Source organism: Lepidochelys olivacea (assembly GCF_965140295.1).
Source record: "Lepidochelys olivacea isolate rLepOli2 genome assembly, chromosome: 22".
In the NCBI taxonomy this organism is placed as follows: Eukaryota; Metazoa; Chordata; order Testudines; family Cheloniidae; genus Lepidochelys; species Lepidochelys olivacea.
The window spans coordinates 5,225,801-5,241,821 of record NC_140432.1 but is presented as its reverse complement, the minus strand read 5'-3'; the positions used below and the strand labels follow the sequence as shown (position 1 = coordinate 5,241,821).

Below are 16,021 nucleotides of genomic sequence, written 5' to 3'. Positions count from 1 at the left end.
GAATAACGTTCGTGTTAAAGGAGCAGAAATATATAGGATGGCACATGAGGGCAGAACTAGTAGTTCTGAGCTAAAATTAGGAAAGGAAGCATCTGGGTTGAATGTTAGAAAAGTTGTCCTTACTGTGCGATAGATCAGGCTGTGGAATTGCCTTCTCGAGGGAAGGGGGAAATGCACCATCCGTTAGGACTTGTAAATTCAGACTGCTCAACGCACTAGAAGGTGTGCTCTAGTGAGCAACTCTGACCTGGCCCTGAGGAGATGGACAGACTGGCCTAAGAGATCTCTTCTATTTGGGATTGGATGGCCTGTTGACACCACTTCTCTGCAGCTTCCAAAAAGCTATGGCTGAATCCATCTCACCCAGAGATCACTCCTGTCTCTTCCAGCAGATACAGTACTGCACAGATCAATTCTCCGAGGAGAAAATGCGGCACCTGATATGTCAGGATGTGCTAGACAAGGACCAGAGCCTGCAGGAGGGAAACATCTAGCATGACTGCTCATAGAAGGTGATCCTGGCAGTTACAGGCCGGTAAGCCTAATTTCAGTACTGGGAAAGCTGCTTGAAACTGTAGTAAAGAATAGAATTATCAGACACATAGATGAACACGATACGTTGGGGAAGAGTCAAACAGCTTTTGTAAAGGGAAATCATGCTTCACCAATCTATTAGAATTCTTTGAGGGTATCAACAAGCATGTGGACAAGGGTGATCCAGTGGATGGACTTTCAGAAAGCCTTTGACAAGGTCCCACACCAAAGACTCTTAAAAGTAAGCAGTCATGGGATAAGAGGGGAAGTCCTCTCCTAGATCAGTAACTGGTTAAAAGATAGGAAACAAAGGGTAGGAATAAATGGTCCATTTTCACAATGGAGAGAGGTAAATAGCGGGGTCCCCCAAGAATCTGTCCTGGGATCTGTGCTGTTCAATATATTCACAAATAATCTGGAAAAGGGGATGAACAGTGAGGTGGCAAAATTTCCAGGTGACACTAAATTGCTCCAAATAGTTAAATCCAAAGCAGATTGGAAAGTTACAAAGGGATCTCACAAAACTAGGTAATTGTGTAATAAAATGGCAGATGAAATTCAATGTTGGCAAATGCAAAGTAATGCACTTTGAAAAACATAATCCCAACTATATATACAAATCATATGGTCTCAATTAGCAGTTACCACTCAAGAAGAGACCTGGTGGATAGTTCTCTGAAAATATCTGTTCAATATGCAGCAGCAGTCAAAAAAGTGAACAGAATATTAGGAACCATTAAGAAAGGGATCGGTAATAAGACAGAAAATATCATAATGCCTCTATATAAATCCCTGGTGCGCCCACACCATGAATACTGTGTGCAATTCTGGTCACCCCATCTCAAAAAAGCTATATTAGAACTGGAAAAGGTACAGAGCAGGGCAACACAAATGATTAGGGCTATAAAACAGCTTCCGTATGGGAAGAGATTAAAGAGACTGGGAATGGTCAGCTTAGAAAAGAGACGACTAAGGGGGGATAGAACAGAGGTCTATAAAATCATGACTGGTGGAAGAAAGTGAATAGGGAAGGGTTTTTATCCCTTCACATAACATTAGAAGCAGGGGTCACCCAATGAAATGAATAGGAAGCAGGTTTACAGCTAACATCCAGAAGTACTTCCCACAATGCACAGTCAAGCTATGGAATTTGTTGCTGGGGATGTTGTGACAGTCAAATGTATAACTGGGTTAAAAAAAGAGATAGATAAGTGCATGGAGTACAGGTCCATCAATGGGTATTAGCCAAGAGGGTCAGGGACACACCCCATGCTCTGGATGTTCCTAAACCTCTGGCTGCCAGAAGCTGGGAATAATAGCTTGATAATTGCCCTGTTCTGTTCATTCCCTCTGGGGCATCTGGCATTGGCCACTGTCGGGATCCTGGGCTGGATGGACCATTGGTCTGACCCAGTCTGGCCGCTCTTATGTTCTTATCTCGCTTCACTAGCAATGATTTCCTTCCATCTCAGAGTTCTTAATCGGTCAGATAGGCACAGTCCCACCCTCTGCTGGAAGCATTGCACGGTGGGTGGGACAATACTAAAGAAAGGAGAGGATGAGCAGCATCTGATGACAGAGGTGTGAGGGGGCAGGTATATGTTTGCAAAGGTGACCCTGCGGGCACCCATGGCAGAATGGAAATAACTCTAACAGAGGCTGTCATCAAAGAATGATGAAGGAACAGCAGCCTTCAGGGAAGAGGCCACGTGGCATCCCCCAGGGGCCAGCATATAAACCAGGTGAGTGTCTTGTGGTTAAGGACCTTAACTGGTATTCAGAAGCCTTGGGTTCAACTCCCACAGACTCCTTGTGTGTCCCTGGGCAGGTCATTTAATCTCTCTCTGCCTCAGTTCTCTGCAAAATGGAGATTAGATTCCCTTATTTCACACCTTTGTCCATCTTCTCTATTTATGGGGCAGGCCCTTTGGTGCAGGGCCTGTCTCCTGCTCTGGGTAAGTACCCAAAAGGGTCTTGATCTCAGCTGGGGGCTCCAGCTGCTACAGAAATATAAATAATGCATAATGGTGGTGACTCTGATACCTGGGCCCAAGGGATTCCCGAAAAACTAGTCCCATGTATCCATGGGCTGTGTACAAGAAGGGCCAAAAAACAGCAGCACATGGAGAAGGAGAATAGGAAGGTTGCCTAGCAACTTCCAAACTGTATTTTATGGAAGAGAAAGCTAATGCAAGTTGGGAGCTGGGAGGGGAGCTCTGCATAGAAAACACATAGTAAAGCCTGGCTAATTTTCACCCCCTTACTTAGTTCTTAGACACAAATCCAGAAGCCTCACCCCACTCCCTCTGCACAGATCTAATAGCAGGGGCAATACTGCAGTGAGGTTTTATGTGACTCAGGTATTGTGACTTTATATAAACATTCCATACAACAAGTGATGTTCAAAACATGTTAAGGTTGCAAAGCAAAGCACCCTGCCGGCAGCAAACACCAGTGTAACCTTAACTCTGCCCTATTGTGCTAATACATTATTACACAGGGAAGTCACTTAGGGCTAGACTTTGGGAGCTGTTGGTTGTTAGAAATCTGAGCACTCTCCTCTCTGTGCCTCAATTCCCCTATGTAAAATGCACATAACACTTCCTATAGTTCAGAGGGTCGTCTCCTCAGTAGAAGGGGGACCAATCTCCCTGGGGACAGGCTGGCTAGAGTAGTCAGGAAGGAGTTCAAGTAATAGCTAAAGAGAGGGAAGATCTAAGCACTCAGTGTAAAATTGAGATGTTCAGAACAAAATTAATTCGGGAACCAAAGGATATGAAAAGAAAAAAAAAATCTTGAATTGCCCGTACACCAATGCTGGGAGCCTGGGTAACAAACCAGACAAATTGGAATTGCTCCATTTAGGAGCATAAATTCGATGTAGTTGGTATTACTGGTGGGATGGTCCACATGACTGGAACATTAAAAACAATGGTTATAGCCGATTTAGAAATGATTGAATCAGCAAATGGGGACAGGCAGTGGCATGACCTGTTTAAAATAGCATGACCTGTTTCCGAGTCACTGATAACACAGAAGAAAATGGTCTTGAATGCTTATGGATCAATGTCCTAACAGATAAAGCACGAGATGGAGTATTGGTGTCTGCTACAGACCACTAAATCACACTAGGGAACAGGATGCCGCCTCCTTACGCACCCATCTATAATGTGTAAGGAAAAAACAGTGTGTGATTGTGGGTGACTTCAATCTGAGTGACCTATAATGGAGGTCTCATGCTGCCAGTCCTAAAACTTCTTTGGAATTTCTATATGTTATAGATGACAATTTCCTAACTCAAAAAGTGTTTTGCAGCCAACACAAGAAAATTCTATATAGGACAATGTCCTAACGGATAAAAAGGAATGATCACAGGACTAAAACGTAATGGGAGCTTCGGGACAAGGGATCGCGACTTGACCACATTTATAACGTGCAAGCAGAATAAAGTCAGACCAGTAATGTCTCTACTTGGAGCTTTAATAGGGCCAGTTTCACAAAGCCAAAACCAATTATGAGCTAAATCAGCAGGGAGGAAGAATTTAATCAGAAAAATATAAATGATAATTGGGAATCCTTTAAGAACACGACACTAGATGCCCCAAAAGCCACAATTGAGGAAGGCCATGCTGGTTAAAAAAAACTGTCCTGGTTTTAGAGGGGAAGTGACGGCAGCTATAACAAATAGTCTTAAAATATACAACAAGTGGAAGAAAGGGGAAGCTGATAGTCATGAATATGTCAGAAGTTAGGAAGTGTAGAAAATTGATAAAGTAAGCAATGTTACACAAGAAGAAATCTATGTCCAGCAGAATTAAGGGCAATAAGGAGGAGTTTTTAGAAATGTATTAGGAACAAAAAGAATCCTGACAATGGTATTAGTCCATTACTAGACAGAAAGGGTAGAATTATCAATAATAATGCAGGAAAGGCAGAAGCGTGCAATACACATTTCTGTTCTATATTTGGGGGGAAAACATAGATGTTAAAGTCTCATTCAACTAGTATCTCTGGAGCAGTGGTTCTCAACCTGTTTACCACTGTGGGCCGCATATGCAGCTCTCTACATGTTATGTGGGCCGCATCCACACCATATATATGTTACCCATACGGCCCTGAGGATATCACATGGGCTACAGATGTATGCTGATTGAATCACAAGGGGCCTGCTGGCCGTGGGTTGAGAACCACTGCTCTGGAGGATGTTATACAGAAGCAACTAAAGATATGTATGCAGTGTCGTAGCTGTGTTGGTCCCAGGATATTAGAGAGACAGGGTGGGGGAGGTAACATCTTCTACTGAACCAACTTCTGTTGGGGAGAGAGACAAGCTTTCGAGCTACTCAGAGCTCTTCAGGTCTGGGAAAGATACTTCGCGCTTCCCAGCTAAATGCAAGGTGGAACATATTGTTTAGCATAAGTAGTTAGCACGTATTCTAAGGGACCGTTCAAGGTTGGTAGAGTAGCCCATTGTCATCTCTGCAGTCATAGGACAAACAGGGGGGTTAGTAGGTTATGGGTTGTTGTAATAAACCAGAAATCCAGTGTCTCTGTTCAGTCCATGATTTTTAGGGTCTATCAGAATGATAAATTTAAAGTCCCAGACTTGTCTTTTGAAGGGATTGTGCAGGTTTCCTTTGAGGGTAAGGACTGAGAGGTCAGATATGCAATCGCTCTGTGAAAAGTGGTCACCCACAGGTGATAGGGTGCTTTTGTCTTTTGTCATTTTCCTGTGTGAGTTCATTCAAGAGTTCACTCACAAAGCGATCACTCAATATCAATATATGAGGTAGGCCATACGTACAGGATGGGGGACTCTATCCTGGGAAGCAGTGACTCTGACAAAAATCTGGGGGTTATGGTGGATAACCAGCTGAATATGAGCTCCCTCTCCCAATGCGAAGTAGTGGCCGAAAGAGCTGACGAGATCCTGGGATGCATAAACAGGGGAATCTCAAGTAGGAGTAGAGAGGTTATTTTACCTCTGTATTTGATACTGGTGTGACCTCTGCTGGAACCTGTGTCCAGTTCTGATGCCCACAATACAAGAAGGATGTTGAAAAATTCCAGAGAGTTCAGAGAAGAGCCATGAGAATGATTAAAGGATTAAAAAACCTGCTTTATAGTGATAGACTAAAAGAGCTCAATCTATTTAGCTTAACAAAGAGAAGGTGAAATGGTGATTTGATCACTGTCTATAAGTGCCCGTATGGGGAACAAATATTTACTAATGGGCTCTTCAGTCTACCAGAGAAATTTATAACATGATCCAGTGGCTGGAATTTGAAGCTAGACAAATTCAGACTGGAAATAAGGTATATATTTTTAATAGTGGGGGTAATGAGCTATTGGACAATTTACCCAGTGTTGTGGTGAATTCTTCTTTCCTGACAATGTTTAAATCCAGACTGGATGTTTTTCTAAAAGCTCTGCTCTAGGAATTATTTTGGGGCAGGTCTCTGGCCTGTGTTGTGCAGCAGGTCAGACTAGATGATCACAATGGTCCCTTCTGGCCTTGGAATCTAGAATCTTTCTCAACTTCTCCCCTTTGTCTGTCTTGCCTATTTAGACTGTGAGCTCTTCAGGGCAGAGATTGTCTGTTACGTGTATGTACAGTACCTAGGACAACGAGGCCCTGCTCTCATACAGGGACTCAAGGTGCTATTGTAAAACAATAATAAGTTTCTTTCCATGGGGCCAAAAAAATAGCATTCATTGTTTTTATTGTAATATAATCTGACAGCATTTTGGTGCAACTCTAAGTTATAAAAATGGCACCATGGATCTCCATGTTTATTGTGACTCCTGAGCAAATATAGTCAGTCACAAGTAAAGTGATGTTTGGCCTGGCTTTCTACTCTGTGAATGGAATTATACCAGCCTCAATCTGTTGTAGCAGAATGATGAATCAGGCTGTTGTTTCTAACTCCCCCAGCCCAGCAAACTCCCCCAGGGATCCAAGAGTCATACTGGGGTCTTCCTTTCTCATGCATTCTCACCAGCAGTCAAGAGTTTGCAAACCAAACTATGCCTAATACCTGTTGAACCCAATGACCTTCTGTGGGTTTGTTTATGTGTAAATGACTGGGAATGGTGAACCACTCCGTTATGATGCACAAAAGGAAGAGACGCCAGCTCCCCTCGACAAAGACAGCAGGAGTACAAAGCCGAACCAAAAATAGGAATCTGAATACATACAGGGAGCAGATTTGCTGAGTCAGATGGTGCCATTTTTGCACAGTCACTCTTCAGCACAGAACTACTTTTTGGTGTCGAGTCTAGCAGATGCCTGTGAGTCAGCGCACGTGCTCTGAACCATAGCCGTATTTAGGAATCTGCTATAGCCATAAAGAATCACTTACTCGCCGTTCACATCGGGACATGCGAGAGGGTTTGAGAGAGTTTCTAATTCATTGGCGGCTCATCAACCAAAGGAGAGCCGCTTAGCGAGGATGAATGGAGTCCTCAGCAGTGCAAACAACATCAATGCAATAGGAGAGCAGGTTTGGGAACCTGGAAGTCTCATTGCCTTACAGCTCTAGTTTTCACCACATAGAAACTTCCTTACATTTCCTTCCATCCAAGCACCCCCCGCACCCCCTGAGCTTGCCTCTGAGCTCCCACATTTGCTCTCTTCCAGTCCTCCCTCCAGTACCCCCCCATCCCATCTCCCAGTTTGCAGTGCAGAGAGCAGCCAAGGGCACAGAGTGCAGTGTTGTTGCAACAGAGGTAAGTTCTCTACTAGTAAACCCCAAGAAGTGGCTCACAGAGAGAGGCAGCCCTATATCCAATAGTGGGAGCTACACTAGGAACCCCTTCAGCGCCTTCCAGCACAGCTCCCCTCTTTTAGCGCCGGAAACACTCATACTGAAAACCCATCCAGGCCTCACTGCACACGTTAATAGGATAGGATAGGCCACCACTGGGATTTCCAACCCCAGCATTCAAAAATCATGAACTAGGCTTAAAAATCCCGAGATTAAATAACAATAATAATCAGTTTGGGGTTCTTTTTATGGAATCACATGACTCCAGGAGCTGGTGCTTTAAGCAAAAGATCAAACTTTAAAGGGGTTGGCAACACTGTCTCTGCTCCCTGAGCCGGCTGAGCAGGTGACTCCTCCTCTCTATTAACCTCTGTGATGCTCTAGGCACAAGTTCTCAATCAGTCTGCACACCAATGGGAGCTAGGCACCCGCATGCCTTTGAGGAGCTAGTTCCTTTGGGTGCTCTGCTTTTTGCCTGCAGCAACTGCTCTGAAAGTGGCTTCCTTTCCCTCGGTCTGTTCGGAGCCTTCAGCTCCTTTCTCTGCCATGCTGGGCAGTCCTAGCAGCACCGCCTGTTGTGAGAGCTGCTCCAGCCTGGGCCGAGGGAGGAAAACAAACCCTGCCATCTCCCTGCAGGGCAGTCGGCTGTGCCCTCCTCTCTCTGGAGTGGGGGTCCAGCCAGTTCTGACACTGGATTGAGATGTGGGCAGCAGGAGTGTGGCGATCTCAGAGGCGAGCATTTCATCAGTGAAAGTGCCAGGTGACAGAAGACTGGATGCCATAGCCAGCTGCAGTGACACCAATGGCCCTCCCTCGTTCAGGACCTGCTAACCCAAAGTGCAATCTCCCTATTACACATCCCTCCCCTACCTACTCCCGACTGCTCCCCAATCCCTTTCCCCAGTCTCTTCACCTGCTCCCCCCTCACACTGCCCCCCACCCACTCTGCACCTCTCTGACATCCCTCCTCATCACACACTCCCTGCAGGGGGGGTCTCCCAGACCTCCCCCCATGCCCCGGCCTCACCGTCCCCCAGCAGAACCCCCCTGCCCACTCCTCCATCAGCCACCTCTTCCCACCACGCAGCCTCCCCTCCCACATCTGACACCCCTTCCCCACCACGCAGCCTCCCCCCCATCCGATACCCCTTCCCTAGCACACAGCCTCCTCTCCCCTGTCTGACACCCCTTCTTCACCACTTCAAAGGGGGACTGAACTATAAAAGTGAGGGACAAAACACCCCAAGTTTTCTCTTCCCTCTCCAGATCTCCCTTTTCGTCTCAGAAGACAAAAGAAACAGACGTTAGACTTTGGGAGCAGATCCTGGCCTGAGAGTTTGGTTAGCAGTAGCGCTGGAAATGTGGTAAGGGGACTTAACTTTGAACCAAGTCTAGTGTGTTACGGTTAGAACGCGTTTTATCTTTATTTTTCCTGCAGCCATTTCTGCTTTTAGTTCTGACACAAACCGCACTGCTGCATGGGACGTGCTGAACGTTGCAAGGTTGCATGAGGGCGCCATCCATTTATGCACTGAGCAGCCTTGCGATGGCTTCCTTGCTTCAGTGCAGACACACAGAGTACATGCGCATCTGTATATCCCTCTTTCTGTATCTCTCTGAATTCACGTCCCCGGGTGGGAATCTAGTGGGGATCCGTGTCTCGGGGGTCTGTGAGCAGGTGTGTCTGTAGCAATGCATCATTGGGTGAAGTGCTGGATTAAAGAATTTTGGGGCCCTGTTCACTACGGCAATTGAGGGAGACACCCGCCTTCTCTACCAGGTCCTGCCTCCTGGGGGCTGGGAGGCATGGGGCTGGGGACCTGTCCCAGGGGTAGGAGGCCCCGCGGGGGGAGGGGTCTGTCGGGGAGTGAGGCTGCGATTCATGTCCTGTGGCAGGGCTGGCTTGGTTCCCCACTCCAGCCCATTGGCCCTTGCCACAGCGTGCAGCGGGGGCCCTTCCTCTGCGATGCCTTGCCCTGCCCCCTTCCTGGCCTTGGGTTGTTTTTGTTGGGAGGGAGGTCTTTGGGGGCCCCCTCGAGATGGGGGCTCTGTTCAAATGTATCGAGTGCACATTAGTTAATCTGGGCCTGCTTGTGTGTCTCCCAGTGTGTTTGTGACCCTGGTGTGGGTGTACTGTTAGTTGTGGGGAGGGCTGTGTGTATTGAGGGTAATGATGTCTGTGTGACTAGTGCTCTAGGTGGGGATAATTCTGAGTTGGGGGTATGGTATAGCCATAGGTGCTGGAACTAGGGGTGCTGGGGCTGTAGCCGCACCCCCTGGTTTGAAGTAGTTTCCATCAGATCCAGGACTTACTCAATGGCTCTCGGCACCCCTACTACACAAATTGTTCAAGCCTCCCTGGGTATCTCTGTGCTGTGTGTGGGTGTCTGTGTAAGTAGGTCAGATGCAGTTTGCTGTGCTTCATTGTGTGGGCAAAGTTCAGCTTCACAAGGCTCGTTGAATGGGTGGGTGTGTTTGTCCTGATTTTGTGGTTTCAACGCACCAAAGGATTTAATGCTCAGTTTAGTTTAAAAAAACAGTTCTGGAAAAGGGCTGTGTCCCTCTCCTAAGAGCCCAGCAGTTAGGGCAGGTTTTACACCTCCAGCTTACTCCTGCTCAGCTCTTCTTTCACAGTTCTGTTGGTGACACCTCAAGAACAGCCTGTCTTGTGGCTTGAAACTTTGGTGATTGCCAGATAGCTAGATGTGTCGCAACAGCCAAGAAGCGTCAGAAGCTCTGACCAGAGCAGGAAGAACACAGGTGATAGGATTGTGACGAATTCCCCCTGGGGTGCCACCTGGAACTAGGGTACCACTGCGCCCCTTCACCCACCAGCCTGTGTTCCCTCTCACACTGTACTGCTGTGACAAGCTGCAAAGCCCTCCAGCCTGCAATTTCACCAGCATACATACAGGAAGGGACACAGGCAGCTGCAGTTACATGCAGGCTGTCTGACCAGCCCCTGCAATGAACCAACAATGGAAAGGCTACAGCTAAGGCAACTCCCAAATCCCCATGCACACCCCCCCTCCCCCCCGGAGAATAAAACCAAAATTATACCATCTTGCGCTGCACAGGGAACTGTACAGCGTAAGCTCATAAAATTCACCCCCTTCCTCAAAGTGAAGAGGAAATGCAACAGCCTTTGCCCCTGAGTTATGATTCCCACACATTTCACTCCAACTCACAGGTTTAGATAAAGCAAAATCAAGTTGATTAATTAAAAAAGATAGATTTTACGTGATTATAAGTAATAGCCAACAGATCAAAGCCAATTACCTAGGAAATAAAGAAAAAAATGCAAACCAAGCTTAATATACTAAATAGATTGGATATGAATAGCAGATTCTCACCCTAAGAGATTATACAAGCAGGCTGCAGATTCTTAAGGGGCAAGCTGCACTTGCTTTACAGAATCCCTAGGTGTTCCATTCACAGGCTAAAAATCCCTTTAGCCTGGGTCCAGCACTTCCCCCAGTTCAGTCTTTTTTCCTCAGGTGTTTCCAGGAGTTTTCTTGTAGGGAGTGAAGAACACCAGATGATGTCATTCCCTGCCTTATGTAGCTTTTGCATATGGCAGGAACCCTTTCTTTCAAAGCTTGTTCCCAGACCAGTCTGTGGAAAAATACCGTCATCCCAAGATGGAGGCTAGAGACATATGGTCACATCATATCTTTGTAGAGTCCTAGCAGCCATTAGTTGGAGGCTGTCTGTAGAATTTCAGGAAGGCTCCCCAGGTGGGAGATAAGCTTCTCCTAAGGCCTATTGTTTTGTCCTAGTGGCCCATTGCCCTGAATAGGCCCTTCCCCACCCGCTATCCAGATTGAAAGCATCTTGTCTAGTGGGCGTTATCCAGGTGTAATTACATCTGAAATACAGGTACATAGTCAATATTCATAACTTCGGATACAAAAATGATACATGCCTACAAATAGGACGATAATATTTAGCAAATCATAACCCTTCCAATGACCCCTCACATGACTTATCTTGCATAACATACATTACAATTATGTCATGATCATATCCTAATATCCCTGTGAAGAATATAAGGTGCAGTGTCACAATGATGATCTAGCCAATATCCGTGTGAAATAAGAGAGATGGCCCTTAATGTTTCCAGGCATTAAGCCTATGGATGGGAAGTAACTCCCCTCCTGGGATTTGAAGCATCTGGCCCCCGCCCTGTTAGGGACAGGAATGGGGCTGCTTGGACCATAGCTTTGATCTGAAATGGTGATTCCTGTGACCTTGAGGTGATATATGGGAAGCTACGTTGTGTAAATGTACATTTCTCCCCCTGTTGCTATTAGGTTTCACAACTGTATATCAGTCTAATCTATGGGGCTGCTTTTCCACTCACCCTGAGGTCAGGCAGGAGTAAGTCCACTAAAGTACATGTAGTTACTAGGCTGACCAGATGTTCTGATTTTATAGGGCCAGTCCCAATATTCGGGGCTTTGTCTTATAGTGGCGCCTATTGCCCCAAACTCCAGTCCCGATTTTTCACACTTGCTACCTGGCCACTGTAGTAGTTACACTGACATAAATTCAGTGTAAGAGAGAAGAATCCAGCTCTGTCTACTCTTCTCTTCCAGATCTAGTTTTACAGCAGATTGGATCAGACTGGAACAAACTGAAAGCAGAGAAGCAGAAGGGCATGCATTTACATGCCCTAATGACAGAGAATCATAGAACTTTCCATGTACCATTAAATATTTGATACTATTTGGTCTGCGGGTGTATTTATGGTGTATTTATAGTGTATTCCAGGCTGCGTGTCCCTTTAAGTATTTAAAGTGTGTTAGAAGCAAGGGGAGTTGCTGTGAAATAAACTGGAGAGGAGGAAAAAAAAAAAAAAGAAAAGCACGAAGAGAACTGGAGCTGTGTGAGTAGGTCTGATAGGCTCGGCAGCCAGGAGGAACTGGGTTACGTAGGCAAGAGACTCTGTTCAACTTGAGCACCTGCAGAAGGAGCTGATCCGGAGAGAGCAGGGCAAAGCCAAGTTACAAGTGGAGCAGAAAGGCAGATCCTTGCCGTCCCATTGCTTAAACCTCCAGTTGATTGGAAAGCTCCTAATCGGATTGGCACCAGGGATGGACTGCTGCAATGTATGTACAAGCCTGTTTGCTTTTTAATCCAACAACAACAAAAAGGCAGGTTACTAGTCCCTGTTGCAAAGGGCTGAAATCAAGGTGCCCTGGTAGAAGGGGTGCAGGGTCTGTTGCCATTGCTGAACTGTTCTCAGCAATCTAAGGGTGCAGACACACCTTCCTTTCTCTAGGCACTGAGGTGTTTGTGAGCAGGCGGTGGGGAGTTCTACACAAGGCATGTTACATTGTTACATGCACATGCTGTGACTAGTGGCATGGAAGCAGGTTGATTTGTAAAAAGCATGAGGCTGTAGACTGAAATGTGTCTATTTCATTTGCAAACGAGTTGTTTTAGCAACCAGCTCTAGACTCTTAAATCTGTTCCACTGCATGGCAGGGTAGTTTTTGGTGCGGGGTTTTTGAACATGAAATAATAATGGTACCAGCTGAAAAGCTAGTTTGTGTGTGGGAGTCTCTCTGCTTATTTCTGTTCCGGCACTCAGGAGAGGAAGAGAGCTGGGAAAACAAAGTCCTTTCCCATGGTGCTGGGGGAAACAGCAAGTGCCACTTAAGCTGCCTTTTATTTATTTATTTGTTTATTTGTTTTTTGAAAGGAAAGCCACCAGCCCAAACCTGAAACTCTGAACTTTGGGCAACCAGATACCTTTTCCTTCTGAGCACTTAGGAGAATTGCACTTTCTAATGACAAAAGCAACTAACTAATTGAAGCCGTCTGCAGTTAGATCAGCATTTAGACAGAGATGGGGTTCATTCAAGAAGGATAGTGATAAATTGGAGAGGATACAGAGAGGAGCCACTAAAATGATTAAAGGATTAAAAAACCTACCTTGTTGTGATAGACTCCAGGAGCTCAATCTGTTTAGCTTAACAAAGAGAAGGTTAAGAGGTGACTTGATGAGAACAAATATTTAACCATGGGCTCTTCATGATCTAGTGCGGGTGGGAGGAAGCTGAAGCTAGACAAATTCAGACTGGAAATAGGGCACACATTTTTAACAGTGAGAGTCCTTAACCTTTGGACCACTTTACCGTGGGTTATGGCGATTTCTCCATCAGTGGCAATGTTGAAATCTAGACTGGATGTTTTTCTAGAAGCTCTGCTCTAGGAATTGATTGGGGCAGTTCGCTGGCCTGTGCTCCGCAGGAGGTCAGTCTAGATGATCACACTGGTCCCTTCTGGCCTTCGCATCTATGCATCTTTGAAATGTAACAGGAAGCCCCAGCAATCTGTGTAGCTGGCTGATGCTGGGTTTGCAATGCTCGCTCCGTGCTGTAGTACAGTGGTAAAGTGGAATTATCCCATTACCCTATTAGCAAAGCTGGGAGATGTTGGTATTTGACATATTACCGCTTCCCATAGGACTAGGTTGTTTTCAGCAGCTTCAGTTAGGAGAAGGCAGATTCCTCTTTTAATGGACTAAATGGGATCAAAACCCAATGCACTTGCGTCAGAGCAGCACTTCACACCACCCTGGTGTATCCAGGGCCTGGTTGTTCCTTCTAAAGCCACAGCCCCTTTTGGAGACGGGGATGCTGAGTAGAGGGACATTTCCTAGAGTCTTTGTGCCTACGGAGAGCATGGAACGGAGAGCAGGCAGGAGTAGTAACTGCTACACCTCTTTGAGAGTGTAATATGTGTGCTGGTCACACAGCTGATGCAAAGTGAGTGGGGTCCTGGCCCTTCCCCTTCTCCGTATGGGGTGCTTGTCTCCACTAGGATCTTGGACACTAAGGGACGGGTTCTGCTCTCACATACACCAGAGTAACTCTAAGAACTCCAGTGGAGTTACTCCTGATTTACAGTGGGATAAGTAAAAAGGGCTTTTGGCTGGCTCCTGCGGGAGAAGAACCCCCCAAGGCACCTATGGGAGAGCAGCCCATGTCTGCTGTGCAGCGTGAAGGATGGATCTGGAATAAAACACTAGTTCACAACCGATTCAGGCTTGTGAGTTTTGAATGGTGAGTCCTCAGAAGAGCTCAACTGGCCAGAACATAAGAGTTCCCTCGAATCCTCCCAACTCCTTTCTGTGCCAAGCCTTATTACTAGTTGATAGATGCTGAAACTGAGGTCGGAGGTTAAGTGACTTACCCAAGACCAGGGAGGGAATTGTGTGGGATCCAGATCAGAGTGCAGGAATCCCTGAGATCTAGTTCTGTGCTGATATGATAAACTATGGCCACAGACACGTTCTGATGCCCCACAGTTATTCGCTAAGGTTGGATTTGGAACCTTCAGTCCCAAAAGCTACTCTCCCCTGAGCTCAGGGAGAACTCTGGGTGTAAGCAACAGACTTCCCCAGGGACTGGGGCCAGCCGCTAGAAGGAGACATGAGGTCAAAAACTAGGCGAGTCTATAACACCCAGCCCTCTGGACACTGAGCCATCTCTGACTCCTGTAACATCACACATTGCATAGTTCATGTTAGAGCACCCTGATTTTGTAAAGAACCCTCCATTCAAACCAGACCCCAAAATAGCGTCTAGAGCCTGCTGTGGTGTAACTGATAGAGTATCTTGTGACATTTAAAGGAAAGGATGCTGCAGCCAGAAGATCACTGACAAGGAGACGTTAAGAGGCATAGGTAAGGGTGGAGAGGGATGATTTAAGATGAGATTTGACAATGATGGGAGGAGCTGAGACGGGGAGCTGCAGAGCAGCAGCTCCAAGTGGTGGGGGTGTGGTGAAGAAGACACTCCAGGGCCCATGGACTGGGGTGTTGAGAGACGGCTGTAATACCCCTGAAGAAGGTCATTAACAGGATGCTCCGCACAGGGGAGAACCCCCTCTAAATGTGGTAGCTATGGCTAGGGTTAAACAGCCAGATTCTGAGGTTTAATCCTTTCCCCCACTTCTCTAGGCTCCCAGTGTGAATGCTGCACCTTATCGTGAGCTGTGGTGGGGCCTCTGCCCAGCACGCCCAGCCAGTGCTGTGTGCCATAGCCCCACTTCTCCCAGGCCTCCCTGCGGGGAGTGCAGAGACTGTGACTGGGGCTTCTGCGTGGGATCAACACCCTTTCCCCCCTTCCTGTGGTCACTGCACATCTGACCCTCAGTGCACCCTGCACACACCCTGTCTCACACCCAGAAGTGAATTAGAGACAAGGGTCCTCTGCTAAGGTGGCTGCCTGGCACCCCCAGGTATTCAGATCCAGAGAGGTCCTCCCTGTATGCGATCAGCCCTTAGATATGCCAGCTGAAATCAGGGCTCTGTACAAATACACAGCGAGAGACATGCCTCAAACTGCTCACCAGCTATACAGGCATGAGAGAAAAGGAAAGATTTGTATCTCTCTATTTTATTGATCCAGAATTGAGGTCCAGCGTGACTTGCCCAGAATCGTGCAGCTGCCCTAGCTTAGCACTGAACTCTGATTTCCTGAGTCCCTGCTGCATAATTTAATCACAGAGCTATCCTAGGTTAAGCTCCCTGATCTGCTTCTGACAGGCCAATACTTGACATTTGGGACATCTGAGCGTTTCCTTCCATGACCCACCTTGCCAGCCTTGCTAACGAACGGAGCTCAGCTGTTAACCTGCGGGACTTGGATGAACAACATTCTCAGCGGGGGACCTCAGGTCCTGGAATTCCATCCTTCAAGACTCTT

At 46.7% G+C, this 16,021-nt stretch overlaps 2 protein-coding genes across 5 annotated transcripts in view; one reads left to right on the top strand and one right to left on the bottom strand.

The window, feature by feature from the left end:
* The window catches only part of SIAE (sialic acid acetylesterase), a 56,555-nt gene extending 43,180 nt beyond the window's left edge, over positions 1-13,375 (bottom strand). Inside the window, exons 1-2 of one of the 2 annotated variants that reach the window (XM_084611610.1) lie at positions 13,242-13,375; positions 10,655-11,169 (exon numbers count right to left, since the gene is read on the bottom strand). The gene's annotated coding sequence lies outside the window, so the exon portion shown is untranslated. The remainder of the gene's footprint in view (positions 1-10,654; positions 11,170-13,241) is intronic. The other variant, XM_084611611.1, reaches the window with a different exon arrangement.
* LOC311511211 (neurogranin) overlaps positions 1-16,021 on the top strand; it is a 62,614-nt gene that overhangs the window by 22,461 nt on the left and 24,132 nt on the right. Inside the window, exon 1 of one of the 3 annotated variants that reach the window (XM_084611621.1) lies at positions 12,177-12,412. The exons of the other annotated variants lie outside the window; for them this stretch is intronic. Within the exon in view, the coding sequence (XP_084467747.1) occupies positions 12,398-12,412 (15 nt within the window). The 5' untranslated portion in view covers positions 12,177-12,397. Of the gene's footprint in view, positions 1-12,176; positions 12,413-16,021 lie in introns of those variants that run through there. 3 annotated transcript variants of the gene reach the window in all.